General features: G+C 29.8%; 1 protein-coding gene across 8 annotated transcripts in view; it reads left to right on the forward strand.

The window, feature by feature from the left end:
* The window catches only part of ttk (zinc finger and BTB domain-containing protein ttk), a 41,947-nt gene that overhangs the window by 18,797 nt on the left and 7,256 nt on the right, over positions 1–15,894 (forward strand). For 6 of the 8 annotated variants that reach the window (XM_035092270.1, XM_035092266.1, XM_035092271.1 and 3 more), the window contains 2 exons: positions 572–959; positions 1,930–2,647. In XM_035092270.1, coding sequence (XP_034948161.1) covers positions 741–959; positions 1,930–2,647 — 937 coding nt within the window. In that variant the 5' untranslated portion in view covers positions 572–740. Of the gene's footprint in view, positions 1–571; positions 960–1,929; positions 2,648–6,183; positions 10,390–14,514; positions 15,451–15,894 lie in introns of those variants that run through there. The other 2 variants (XM_035092274.1, XM_035092273.1) reach the window with 2 other exon arrangements.

Consider the following 15,894-nt stretch of genomic DNA (forward strand, 5'->3'; position numbering starts at 1 on the left):
CTGGAGTGTATTGATATGAATGCGTGTGAAGCGCGTAATGATTTAGTGGTTGGGATTTAAAGAATCAGTCGGTAAGACAGAGAAGTATATTTTTATCTTTCTGTTGATGAGCTGAAGACCGAGAGAGGATTGTGAGGGACGTGAAGATTAGAGATTTGTATAGAGGGTTCGATGGGTGTGTGAAGTGATCAGAGTCTGGCACGCACGTAGGAGCCATTTGCGTGTGCGAGAGGGCGAGAAACGTAAAAGGAAAAGAATGGAGTCGTCTATTCAGCCTACACTTCAGCATCAGGGTCGTGCATAGCTATGTTGTACGAGTTTACCTCCTCCTCCTTCTTTTTCTCTCCTCTTTCTTCTTCTTATTTCTCTTCTCTCGTGTCTCAACCGTTGCTAGAGGCAACTGCGCTATTATTTGTGCTGGATATATATCTCTATAGCCTGAAGGCGCCCACGATTTTTTCTTTGAAGCGTAGAAAATGATTTTTCTTTTTAAAACGTTCATTATACCGAGTGATATATGTTTTTATTTTGAATTGTAAACACTAATTGTTTTCTTGAATTTTTATTTTAGGTCACAAGTGAAAAAGACGTGATACATGATTGGCCGATGAAGATTACAGAAAGTAGACTTTTTTGGTGTAATAGAAGCAGCAGCAGTAGCAGCAATAAGAAAATAGCATTGCCGTGGTTAGCGCGGAAGAGCGACAGCAACGGCAAATTAGAACAACATTCGAGGTCTGATGTTAGCGGACATTAACGGTAACTTGGCGGATCTGAGAAGCGAAGCGATGACGTCGCAGAGGTTTTGTCTGCGCTGGAATAACCATCAGAGCAATTTACTTTCGGTCTTTGATCAATTGCTGCATGACGAAGCCTTCGTAGATGTAACGCTGGCCGTTGAGGGCCAGTTGCTCAAGGCACACAAAATGGTGCTGTCAGCGTGTAGTCCATACTTTCAGGTAATCATCGCATCATCGTTTAATTATTTTGATATATAGGGTTGATGCAACGTTTGTAGCCACTGAATCTTTTACCATTGTTATCTACTTTACTCATTCATTCTCTCATTTTCAATATAATTTAATGATTTTTTCATTTCTTTATCACTATAATGATCCTTCAGAATTAGTATCAGATTTACAGGCTGATTTTTTCTATCAGTTTAAATGATATACTGTTGTTAAATGATCAATAAACAATTGAAATACATTGAATCAATGAAAATTTTACTTAGGAATTATAATTATCTGTTTATTGATAAGCTACATTTAAAAAAATTGATATCTACTGTTGTAAATAGCCCATAACTTTCCAATTTAGTGGTTATCTTTGAATAATTTCAAAAAAATAACTACATACAAGCGACTTTAATAACATAATTACATAAATTATTTCTTTAAGAGTTACCTTAAAATTTCTTCTAACAGGTTATTTTTGGGTTGAAAAGGATATGAGATAAGAGTTAAATAAAGATGTCATCGGGCCATCAAAGTAAATTTCAGGAAGTTTATAAAGCAAATAGAATAATTACGAAAAAATGATAAGAAATAAGATAATTAAATATTTTCCAATGAAAATTAACGGTTGATAAATGAAGGAAATGTGTTCTTAGGTCAATTAGCTTAGGACTAAAATTCCTTATTCAAGTATTGTACTTGGATCTGTTACAAAATATATACATGGAAATTAAAACAACTAATTAACAGAAATATTTAATGATAAAAAACAACTAAGTGGAGAAAATTTTTCAATTAACTTCCTAGAAGGAATCAACGATAATTTAGTAATTGTTAAAACGATTTCATTATCTATTTTTTCTATTAATGATGATGACAATAATATATATTTGATAGAGTGACTATAAATTGAAATCAAAACTATTTATTTCATTTGGTAACTGATTGAATTAATAAGCTATGATTTTTTTAGGCCCTTTTCGTTGGACATCCTGACAAGCATCCAATAGTCATACTCAAAGATGTTCCCTACGTGGATATGCGTAGTCTGTTGGACTTCATGTACCGCGGTGAGGTGAGCGTAGATCAGGATCGATTGACGGCCTTCCTCAGGGTTGCCGAGTCACTTAGGATAAAGGGCCTGACCGAAGTAAATGAGGATAAATGCGATTTACCGAGCATCACATCCTCGTTACTTGGCAATCAGAACACAGTACCTCCACCACCACCAAATCTACATAGAATAAACCAAATTGGGCCTCATCATCATGTGTCACAGAAGAGGTTCCACCACATGTCAAGTCATCCGTTGCTCGGTTCGGCTCTTACCGCTCCAAAGAGAAAACGTGGTAGGCCACGAAAACTGAGTGGATCATCTGATACTCCAATAGGTGAAGGATCACTCGCTCAAGATCTTCAGTCATGTTCATCAGACCTTGTACAAGGTTCACCTGAAATGATGGAAATGAAAATGGGTATTGACTTTCAAAGTGAAACAAGTACAGGCGCAAACACCAGTGGTAATGGAAATGCAAATAACAGTGGTAGCAATCATTCGGCCTCATCAACACCAGGACCGATTACGGGGAGAAAAGACGAGCCTACGGAGAATGGTGAACGGGATACACCTGAACCAGTCACACCTAGAATCAAGCGAGAACCCGAACCTACACCAAGTACCTCTGCGCAGGGTGAGTTTTTGCTGAACCTATCCATATGTTAACCCTTCATCACTTTTCTCTCATTCTTTTCTTTGGCTCGAGGGAGAGTGGCACGTGTCTTAGCATTCATTACACTCGACTACCAATTCAATATCTACTTTCTTTCACTTTATATCGTTATTTACATACGTCAATATCAATATCAATAATTACACTGGAGAGGAAGGTTAAGAGAATTCCGTAATTACCTTCATTTATAAGAGAGAGTTTTAATGGATCTCAATCGATCCTTTTTAGCTTCTGACAAGACGTTCGCGCAGCCGCTCAATAGACAAGGGAGCGAGCAAGCTTACAGACAAGGTAAGAGTGCGAACATGAATTAGTAACGTCGAGTATGAAGCTTTTTCAAACCATTCACACATGTTGTTTAGTAACAAAACTTTCCTCTATTAGCAATTGATTTCTTGTTTTTTTTTTTTTTAGTTTAGAAATATTTCTTTTCCAGTTTATCATATCCCTGTAATTCTGATATGCCCGCGGACTCTATAAAATTCTCATTTTCTTCTTTTCCTTCTCTCTTTATCATTGATTACATCGCTAAGATTTGCTTACAGGGAAAGAATACATAGTATCTATTTATATATTATTTTAATTATCTTTTTTATTTTCATCGCAGATGCGACGTTACAGATTTTTCGTTTCGTCTATCCCTCAGTCATCGAAGTGATGAGCTTCAACAGTTATTTTTTAAATTATTTAACTGCATGATTCAATTCTTCATCAAGAGTTGAAGTAATAAATACATTTATCATATAGCGCGATGACACGGATTATTATAACAATGTTAATTATATATTAATTAACGGTTTGAACAATATATCTGTAGAAAATTATACCTCGGCGTTAATATTTTTCCTGCATGACGTGCAAAATGAAATTAAAAAAAAAAAAACACCCTTGATAAAACAACATGTAATATAATCTATAAATGATTTTAAAATAATTATCGAGAGCTTATTGAGTCGTTTGCTCTTCAATTAAATCTCGCCCCCGATCAAAGTAATTAATTGTATTATTTATTAGTCAATTTAATTCATGACAAAAATTCAATTATCAATAATAAATTCATTGATAAATTAATTACAATTAATTGAATTTATTACTATTATTAAAAAAAAAAAAAAAAAAATAAAAGAATATTTTTACGAGATAAAACCCAATCCCAAATGAAAATTAATCCTTATGATACATGAATAAATAAAATAAAAGTCACGTGTCATCACGCTCGGCCAATGTGCAGCGTAGTTAGATAATTAAAGTATGAAATAACAAAATTAGAGTATTATTTATTAATATTAATATCAATAACAATAGTAATAAAAAATAAAATATTTCCTACAATTAATCAAAATTTACTTCAATTTTTCGTGTTTTTATCTAACGTTTGAGAATTTGTTTTTTTCTTCTGAACTCATCAATTAATATACATTTATAATTTATAAAGAAAAAAGATATATTCTTCATTATTAATGTAAATTGTTTGATGACTTTTTAATTTATTCTCCCTGCATAAACAAATAACGCTTCGCTGCCATTGGCCATTGGTGAAAGGAGGGGGTGGAGCCAGCTAGCGGTGCTTACTTTTTTAAACGCTGGTTAAAGTATCCGTTCGTTAATATAATTATGATCGAAATCATAAACTAAATATTTCAAAACACGAAAAAATAAAATAAAATAAAATATAAATATATTTATATGTATACAACACAATATTATCAAATGGAAAGTTCAAAATGATGATTAAATAAAAAGATAATAATTATTAAAAAGAACTTTGCAAGACTGCAGACGGGTTTTTTCTAAAATTGAAATGATCGGGGACTGTGTGAAGGCATGGAACGTACAACAGTGGACGCGTCTTTGCCTCTGTTCATCGTTTCGTCGCTTCCGCCTTCTCTCTCTCTCTTGCGTTATCGTGTGACCATTAAGCACAGGATTAGACGGAGAGTTGAAAAAGAGAAATAAACATATCAAATAATAATTGAGTTAAGAAATATATTTATGTGAGAATGAGAACGTGTAAAGAGCGAGATGCGAGAGAGAGATAACACGAACGAGAGGGCGAGAGAGAGACTCAATAGCCACTATTTAAATAAAAAAATGTTTTTTTTTTTTATAATTCAAGAAACATATACATATTTAATAAATCGAGTGATAAAAATGATTTTTTTGTCTTTAAAAAAAGAAAAGAAATGATATCAATTTTATTTGTTAGTTAATAATGATTTTTAAAAAAAAAATGGATAAAATTTTGTTAAAGTGCTCGAAGATTGAAGAATTCGTTGAGAAATAGTGACACGTGATTATTTTTGTCTTTTGCACAGGTGAGTTGAGTATTGAGTCACCTTTGAAATCTATCGTTATTTTTTTACCATTGCGCGGGGAAGCGATGAGGGATCTAGGGAAGGCCAGCCGTTTAAAAAACAATTATATTCTCTTAAATGCCAGAATAAATTATTTATTTATTAGAACAAAGAAACAATGATCATGATGATGATGATGATCTAAAATGATGAATGAGCTTAAAATAAAAAAAATAAAAAAATATATATATACAAATAAATTAAAGAAGACAAATCAGATTAAAAAGAAAAAAAAAATAAGATCGATAATCGGAGAGAAGGAGAAGGAACCGATGAGAACGACGTTCTTGTCTATCGGTATGTCCTCGATCTTGATGGATCGTCCACACAATAATTAAGATATAAAACAGAGTGACTTGACGGACTTTTTAAACTACTTGACTCTCGACGCGTTGTTATAAGGCGGATAAGGTGTGTGTATTTGAAAATGATAAATACACATTAAGTACACAAATAATAAGTGACAATGAAGGAAACCAATAGTTAAGAAATAAAACAAGTGTGCGCGCATGGTGAGTCTCACATAACATATTTTTTTCTTTTATAATTCCCGTATTCCTTATAATTTCCTCATGCATGCACATCGAGGCAGAAAATGATGAAATGTAAGAGAGAAAAGATATAAGGAATGGTGGAAGAAAGAAAGAAATAAAGAGAGGAAGGAAGAATAATAGTTTTAAAATCGTTTGTTAAAGCGACTTAGTGAGTGAGTGAGAGATATATATATAAAATGCAAGTTAGAGAGTAAAAGATAACACATAACAGATGGGAATAAATGTGGGTGGGTTTTTGAAACGAGAGACACACGAGGGCGCGCACACTCGTGCGATTACGAAAATGATTACTATTTATATATATATATATGAGAGAGAGAAAATCAAAGTACACACGCCGCACACGCCTACAGGAACGTTTAAATGATGAAAATCAATATAAAATAAATGAAAAAAAAAATAATATTAAATTCACGGAGACTTTATCTTTTATATATATAATTTTAATTAGTAATTTGCTGGCTCTACCCTTCCTCTTGCTTCCCCCTACAATACTACGAGTTAATAAATTAATTAAAATAAAGTAATATTAAAAAGTAAAATAAACAAGGATGTATACTCGTGATACGAGAGTGTTTATCGTTTTCAGACGCGGAGGAGTCGTCGAACGGAAGTGGTGCCCAATCGCCGGCTCACATTCGCATCAACTTTGAGAGATGTTTTCGCAAGGAGTATAGTACATCGAGTCTGCAGGGGAAAGGTGGTAGTACTGCATGTGAGGATCCGCCAAATTCAGATACTGAGTCTGAACAAAAGGTGTCAAAAGAGCACCTAAGCAGTGCCATATTCAATTTGGTCGCCGGTGAGTCGGAGATCAGTCAAAGTGACTTCGAGGGATCATTCAAGGTTGAAAGCGAAAGAACTGAAGGATCGGTTCGTGATTTTTGTGTTAAGGAAGGCGATGTGTACAGGTGTACTGTTTGTCATCGCACTTATACACACATCAGTAATTTCTGTCGTCACTATGTAACATCGCACAAGCCCAACGTTAAGTACTACCCATGTCCAGTATGCTTCAAAGAATTTACACGCAAAGACAATATGGTGGCTCACGTCAAGATTATACATAGTTTGAAGCCACATATGAGCTTAGGTAGCTCCAGTATGGGCCAACAGCGGTAGGCTATCGCTCGAGTGCGTTCATGTAGATACTGATGAGGATGACAGTCGTTAGGTCAAACCCTGGAGGTTCCTCTTCACTTTGCTCTTATGTCTATTAAGAAGCACTCTGAGAGATTCCAGGCTTGTCCAAACGGCTTTGTCCTGTTTCAACAGTCTCACGAACCAGAAGGAAAATTACGTCTGAACGTAGATAGGTAGTTAGGTAGGAACCCTAGGTAGATAGATGCCTGGTTTATCATATACTAAGAGGGAGATCTGGGAGATTAACTTTGTCTGTTTATTTTTAAATTTTAGAGATTTAAGTATCAGTTATTGCGTTTTTTTAAAAAAATGAAAAAAAATACACCAATAAATCTCTGTTATGTTTTATGTCAATTAACGTATACAGATTTTTATTCGTTTTTTTTTCTTCAATCAAATATTGTTTTAAACTATAAAAACACTCATTTACTAAATTCATTATATTTATAATACGTTTATTGATTTGCTCTGCTCTGATAACTAAACTTCAATCGTTATCTTGTTTAGTAGAGTTATTTATCGAGAGCTATATTAAGTTTGTACAAATTTTATAAAGCTATAACAAGGCTGTTAAAAATCATCAAGCAGCTAAAGAAAAAAAACAACTTTTATTTTATTAAATGATTTTTAAAAAACTCAAAAATCAATATTATTAAACAATTGGTTAGAATAACGTCAGCGTGTCGATCTCCCTAGATTACATGAAAGAAAAAAGAGTTGTGATTGTTCTTTTGATGATAATAATACAAGCCAAGGGGCATTAATTTACAAAATGAACGAGCTTTACCGTTTACCTTCTTAATTATTAAGAAGTTGCGGAACTTATACAAAAAAAAAAAATACGTTATTACTTGAGAAGAATTTATATAAAAGATTCAATCGATTTTTTTAGTCGAACCGTTTAAACGTAGTTTATGGTATCGATAGTCGGTTGTAAAAAATGTTAAAAAAATAATATTGAATACAGGTTAATTAAAAGAAAAATTCAAATAGCGTGGGATTTAAATGAAAATACAAAAAAAAAATATAAAGATATGATGATGAAATTGAATATTATGTTTTAATAACTGATTTATTTACAATACTGCGAATGCATTGTAAGTTGGGGAAAAAAAATCAAATGTTGCATAGGCGTACATTAATTGCACATAATTCGTGCTATCACTTAAACACTGTATACATACATTAACACATATCCAGAAGCGCAATACACGTTAATAATCATTATTATAATACATAATATAACATTTACACGAGAAAAAAAAAGTACACGTTAAAGAATAATAAAAAATAAGGGAACCACGTAGACTGAGAAAATGCAATATATGTACGATGACCGTTCGCCATATTGTTGAGCCGTTTTGTTGAGTTGTCAAGCCTGATTATATCGCAGATATCATTGTTATATCATGTAGATTATTTTAGTCGAGTAAACAGATTCAGTAAAAAAAAAAATTTCTGCGCAATCAAAAGTTAAAATAAAAAAAATTTGAATAAGTTTGATACATTTTGTGAGTAATTGAATATTTAGAGAATGAAATATAAAATAATAATAAAGAAAAAAAAGAAATACAAGAAACTGTAATAAGAAACGGGATATGCAATTTTTGAAAGACTGCAGTGGGACGGTTTTTAACGACACCAAATACAAGATAGTACTGACATTGGATAGACTGAAGGCACTTTTTAGTAGTAACTTAATGCCGTGTGCCGAGCCGGAGTCCGAAAGCCGAAAGCCCAAGTACAATAATTACAGAATAATAATTATTAAAATGTTGAGAGAAAAAAAGAATTATTATTGTAATAATAATAACGATAATTATCGATAAAAGACCGATCTCGTTCGCGGTTTAGTTGCCATGATTATTAAAAATGTTAGATAAACAAATACTAATGACATAAATTTTACAATTTGTAAATAAAACAAAGCAAAAAAAAAAATAGATTATGTAGAGTAAAATCCTGTTTGTCCGGAGAATAATAATAAGGACAAGTTGCCAAAGTAGATGATAATATTCAAAAAAAAAGTAAAAAAATAGTAATATTAAAATATTGATATAATAATTAAGAAAAAACTGCCTTAGAATGTGCAATTTTTTCTCTGTTTTGTTATTTAATAAAATTGACTTTAGACTTGTTAGATGACATATTGACAAAGTTAACTTTTAGATTTACAAATTTTTGTCCTCTTTATAATACAATAACAATAAATAATTAAAGGGAAAAAATAAAAAACAAAGTTCAATTAAATAATTATCTAAATAATCGTATAGTATAGAAAATGTTGCAAACGAGATATGTATTAAATGAGTATAATAATTATTCTATAAAAATAAACAAATGAAAAAAAAAAAGAAACAAAAATAAAGCAATCAAAGTTTATAAAATTGTTAAGACCGATTTTATTGACGGTCGTGGCTGAGGCTATCGGCGAAGGTGTATAGGCTTATAGTTGCAAAAACAAAACAGCACTATACAATTGTAGATTACTATATTTTGCACCTTACACTCTGTCTCTCGCCTCTCTCGTGATCGTTATCAAAAAGGCAGTTATGAGAAGTGCATCAAAAAAAAAACGATATCGATGAGAGGTGGTGAACGATTTATATACAAATTTTTTCACTAGTTGGGCATAGACATTAAACGACTAGAGGCTATATTATTATTATATTATTAATTATGATTATCATCAATTTATTATTAATAACTACTACTATAAAACATTGTTAATTCGATTAATATGAGTGGGGAGGGTCACGGCTCCGTCAAACCGACCAAACGCTGAGTTTAATTAATTAAGGAATAATATATTTGAAATATAAATACACAATTGATTGTCCTGCAATTGTAACGTTTAACTCTAATCAGTTATTCAATGATAGATTTTTTAGTTAATGATTAAAACAGGTGCCAGTTTTTCTCTTTATTTATTGCTGTAGAGATCGAGAGCGTTTTTGGCTACATTCAAATTCAATCAATGATAATAATGATGATAATAATAAATAAAGTTATAAATCATAAAAATATATACAATAATTTGATAAAATTGTTATGTAGAAATTTTCGGAAAAATATGGACCAAAAGAATAGATTTGTAATTTTTTAAGAAAAAATAAATCAATCTAAAATCAAAGAAATTTTTCGAATAGACAGTAAAAATGATTATCAATTTTGGAGTTATTGTAATCGAGATACAAACTGTGTTCATGCGCTCGATGAGGGTAATAAGCTGGCGTTTTTTTTTTAATTATTAACAAAAATAATTGGGAAATAATTCATTTATTTTTTTGCGGGATTAAATTAGTTAGTTTTTAGAAAACAAAAAAATATACGGTCCGTTCTCCCAAGAGGCAACTGTTATTTTTATTTTATTATTATTTTTTTTGTCAAATTCATTTTATCATTTTGTTTGTTTCAAACTGTGTCCAAGACACATTATTGGTAGATTATTGTTGTTGCGATAGTAGCATTAAACTAAACATCATTATTATTATAATTACAATTATCATTATAGTAGTAATATTAATATAATATATATATATATATTGTATATCTAAAGAAGAATATTGATAGAAGTATCATGTGGCAGCGGCTAGACAGCTTATTGTCTTCAATAATAAAATACAGACTACATAATTGTGAGTAAGTAAAATAACTAACGTAATAGAAACAAAACAAAAAAAATAATACAAAGAATATAAAAGAAAAACATTTGATATGATAATCACTGAGAGGTTAAGACTAACTCAATTTTTAGAAAGGGAGTAAAGACAAAAAGCAAATGTTAAGTGGGTGGATTGTTTGATAAATTGAAAATAATATCATGAAAATCGCATTTGAAGAAAATTAAATCTAAAAATATATATACATATATATTTAGAACGGACCGTTGATGAATATTTCAATGGTTTTTTTTTGTTTATTTAGAATTTTAAATAAACAAAAAAATACAATTTAATATCTGGATAAAGTAAAAAAAGAGGTGACAGAATAGGATTATATCAATTTGAAAGTAGAAAATAAGGAAAAAAATTAATAAATTTATAAAGTCTATATAAATATATATTATATATAAAAATATATATATATTTAAAGAAAAATATATATATATTTATGCGTGACCCTTACAAAGTGTCGTGCCAAGTAATTTTTTTGTCATTGAATAAGAAGTAAAGGATGAAAAAAAACACGTTTTCTTTTATGAGAAAACACAGTCAATAATCGATTTTATTAATAAATGCTAATCGGCATGTGACCATCAATGCTAAGCAATGTTAATCGTGTGCACGAAAGGAACATGTTAAAAAAATCATTTGAGGAAAAATGAAAGAAAAAAATAAAACGAGAATAAATAATTAAAATACGAGGCTTAAAAAGCAGACTGTACTATCAAATAGATTTTAATATATATATACATATATATATATATAAAAACATTATATAATACGCATTATATAAAAAAAAGAAAAATAAAATAGTTTATTATCTCATCCAAAATACTGATATATAGAAAAACAGAGACACAATACAAATCACTCACACGGGTTACACATAACGCGCTGATACTAAAGTACATTCATATATATTATATATTCATTATTGCGATTATAATTAATTATTAGTTATTATTATTATTATCATTATTAATTAATTATTATTATTATTATATCATTACAATTATATTTCTTATTATTGCATTATTATTATTATTATTATTATTAATATTGATTATTGATGATGATTATTATTATATATTATATATAAACAGAAGTTATATCGACTATATTTTAGCATTAGTTGGTGAGTAATACCTATTAACGTCGTTGCAGTTTGAAATGATCTTATGCGTCAGAAAAACAAATTTTTGATGAAGTTGAATTTTAATTTTATACACGTTATAATATTGCGGTTTATTATTGATTAATTAATATTATAATTATGATAAAAAGATAAATGGAAAGAAAAAAAAAAAATTATAAAAAAAAAACTATTATATTTCAGTGGGATCCAAAATAGCGTAGCTTATTAAAAATCCCCGGTTCGGTGCCTTTTTAAATGAAAGAAAAAAAAAGATAGAAAAATAAAAAATTTTAATGAATTGTTATTTAAACATTTTCGCACTTGCGAAAATGGGTGCCCTTAATATAAAGTGGCCCCGATAGTGCCAAATAAGTGAGACCTTGAGACGTAAAAATGGAAAATTACAAAATGCAAAAAAAAAAAACAAACAAACAATTAAGTGAAAATACACTGAAAAATTTTATATAGAAAACAAAAAGTTTTTTAGATGAAAATAAATCTTTTCTGACGCTGGATAGAATTAGTTTTATATGCACTGATTGTTTAATTATGACTATCGATAATAAAATGAACGGTGTTCAATAGATTTTAATTGAGTAATTAATGAATGGACAAATGTAATACAAAAAAAGCTAATGTTTTTATTCATATATAACAACACTCTGACCGATTCGCACGGACCACCGAAAAAAAATTTATCTGAATTTATTAATTCATATGTCTATTATAGCACGATACCAATTCCTTTTGCATTCTGCTGATACATTTATTTATTCATTTGACTATCAAAAGTATATGTAAAAATAATCATTCTGTGCCAATTCATAAATGCATCAGCAGTTATTAATATTTAAAGCACGTGAATAAATAATATTGTTAACTACAAAGGCGATTGTACTTTTTTTTTAATCTACTGTCAATCAATTTATAGATAAACGAAAAATGTGAATAAATCACGTGCTGCAATAAGTGTGAAAGAGAATCTGAATGATAATAAAACATTTAAAAAACTGTCATTGTATTAATTGCTAAAAAAATTTTACATGTTACTACCTTAATTGTGTTTATAATATAATTAATTTATTCATTAGAGATTAATTACCTAAATCAAAATACCTTTCAACAAAAAAAACTAAAATAGTTATTAAGACTAATTGTCAAAAACATTTTACTCATTCAAGATGACGACTAATCCCACTGAAATTAGGGACAAAGGTAATTATCAATCACCAAAAGTAACATGTCAACACTTCGTGTTTGGTAGTAGAATGTTTGTAAATTTATTATAATTTTATAATTATTTTTGTTTTTTTTCTTGTAATGTGCATTAGACAAGATTCAGCTCAATGAATTAAATTGAAAACAGTCTTTAATATTATTATCATCAAATAATATTTTATTAAATTGAAGTAGTCTTGTCTTAAGCACAGTGTCATTTATTTCTGTTTTATTTTTTTCTTATGTAAGAACGCAGTGATTTTATTGTTTCCACGTTCACTTCTTTTCACTCCGACTGAATCCTCAGCCTGCAATTTTTTTTCTCTTTTGTTGTTAATTAATAATAAGAAAAGAAATTGTCAAGGTCTTCGTTACAAAGCGCACCGTTGCTCTTAGCCAAAAATTACATTTATTTAGTTTATGATTTAATTTTACTAATAAAAATCTCGTTGATTAAACTTTAAAGTACTTTTTTTCATCAATGACATTTGCTCGAAACTAATATTAATATTGTAGAAAAGAATATATTTTTAAAGAATCAACGAGATATAACATTTTGTAGATGTTAAGAAGTCCTTTATATATGTTAGAATTAAAAATTTTGCTGATGGCATTAAAAATTCATATAATTCTGACTCAATTACAGGACAATTATAATTTTAAAAGAATTTTGTTTTGCATGTTGCGTACTGGCATTGTTGATTTATAATTTTGTTTAAGTGAAAATTTTTTTTTTATAATAATATTTACGAATACTTGAGGATTGACTAAATTTGAGTCGACAGAAAAAGTTAATAATGTTCTCGAGATAATATTCTAAGTCACCCTTTGTCTTTGGAGTCTCGAGAATAAATTGAGTCCGTCATAAAAGGGGAAAAAGAAAAATATTAAATGATTATATTTATCTAATTATAATTATAAATAAGTAAATATAATATTAATTAATGGAACCTGTGGCCATGAAATAATACAGTACAAATATAAAGACGTTAAATATTTACTAAATTAAAAAATAAAAAAGGGGCCAGTACAAATTGAATTTATAAGAAATTAATTGTCGGCTCAACAATAAAAGTCCTTGAGAATTCTTTAGAATTTTATTCTTGTTTTTTCTTCAGTTATTTTATAAGAAAGCAATCGAATGCTTTGATAATAAAATTATTCTTATTATAAACTCGTACTTTTATGACTTTGTAATGATTTTATACGAGTAAAAAAAATATAAATATAAATATAATTTTATTAGATTAATTTTTTTTTTGGTTGCACAACTTTTTTGATTTATTCGCTACGTAAACATTATTAGTAGTTTAAACAACGAAAGATTTATCGATTATTTAATACTCGATTTTATCTTTCAAAGTATGTTACTTGTATGTACATTTATTCATCATTATTACTATTATTGTTTGTCAATAATAATTATAATTATTATTAATTTTGTTTGTAGTTAAGTTATTCTGCTAATTTATTATTAAGCGCACACCTGAACGTGTAAATTTTACACTTTTAAAAAATAATATTCATCAATATATGAATATTAATATCCAACACACATACACGTTGCGCAGTTATTAAAAATTGGTATAATTTTATCAAATCTTGGTTATTTTTATTTATTATGCATCCTCACGAATTATCCCTACAAAATATTCATTTTATTTCTATATTAGTTATTTAGCATCTGCATGGTATCTATCTTATTTATTTATTTAAAAAAGGCAAAGTTCAAAGTCTAATGTAACAAAATATTTTACAGAGTACGGATCAAAATCGGAATCAGCTGAAAAAACTAAAGGACGTGATTCATTGAACAACAGCGGAAGAACAAGTTCTCCATTAACGCCATCAGCATCTCAATTGGAATCTCTAAGATTAACACCAACGACATCAACTCCATCAGCAACATCAGCTACGACTGTATCCAGTACAGCATCTTCTTCCAGTGGAACTACAACGACGACAACAACTACATCAGCACGTAGTGCTTCAGCATCACCAGCGACCAGTCGTGGGAGTGCTCAAACTCCAGTAACAAATCCCTCTAATCAAAGTCCGGCTGAAGGTGCAATGTCTGCACCATCTGGTCGTCAAGTACCAAAACGTCGTATGAGACGAAGAGCTACGTCTCAATCACAAGATCCAGCTGAACAACTTACTGAAATGTCAGTACGTGGTCTCAACCTCTTTCGCTATGCATCAATATCCGAAGGAGTCTATCAGTGCACCGAATGTGCAAAGCTTGACATTCAAAAAACGTTCAAAAATAAATATAGCTTCCAGAGACACGCATTTTTATATCATGAAGGCCATCAAAGGAAAGTTTTCCCATGTCCGGTGTGTGGTAAAGAATTCTCTCGTCCAGACAAAATGAAAAATCATATGAAAACAGTTCATGACTGTTTTATGCCCAAGGATTGCGTTATGCCGTTTGGTTTCTTTCTTCCTCAATAGAAGGACGAAATTGATTAAATAGTGAAACAAGGTGGAGAAGTATTGATAAAAAAAACATGCTCATCTGAGCTTGTGTTAATAATTCAAAAGCAATATTGGCAAGTGAACTAGGATATAGGTGATTAATTTATAGGGTTTTTTTGTTCCAAAGCGAACATAAATTGCACATACGATATGCATAGGGATGAAGGTCACAATTCATCATTATTATGAGTATTTTTCTTGCAACATCTTTATGAGTTTTTATAAATATTCTAACTTGACGATAACCTCTAAGTTGAGGAATGTTGATCCCATTACCAACCACAAAATAAGTTGAAGAAGAAGAAGAAGAAGAATATTAATAACATTACAAATTTCTTATAGTATACTTGTTTTTTCCTCCAAGTCTTTGTCCCCTTGAATACAAATTCCAATGGTGCGAAACGTTGAAAATTGACGTTAGCTAATTATATTAGATGCAACATGAAATACATTTAAATACCACAGATATAGTTTTTATATGATCATTCGAAGCTAGATTTATATAGTTATCTCATTTTTTGCTTAAGCAAAAAGAGCTAAATATTATGAAAAAGAGAGAAAGTTTATATTATGAATGTTCATTAAGGCGTTTCGTACTGCCCAGCAGTATTCGGTATTTGTACAGATTTCTTTCAGTAGTTTGTATTATAGGAGAAAGTGC

The sequence above is a fragment of the Chelonus insularis genome, unplaced genomic scaffold (assembly GCF_013357705.1).
Source record: "Chelonus insularis isolate UGA/USDA-ARS -01 unplaced genomic scaffold, ASM1335770v1 contig_93_pilon, whole genome shotgun sequence".
Lineage (NCBI taxonomy): Eukaryota > Metazoa > Arthropoda > Insecta > Hymenoptera > Braconidae > Chelonus > Chelonus insularis.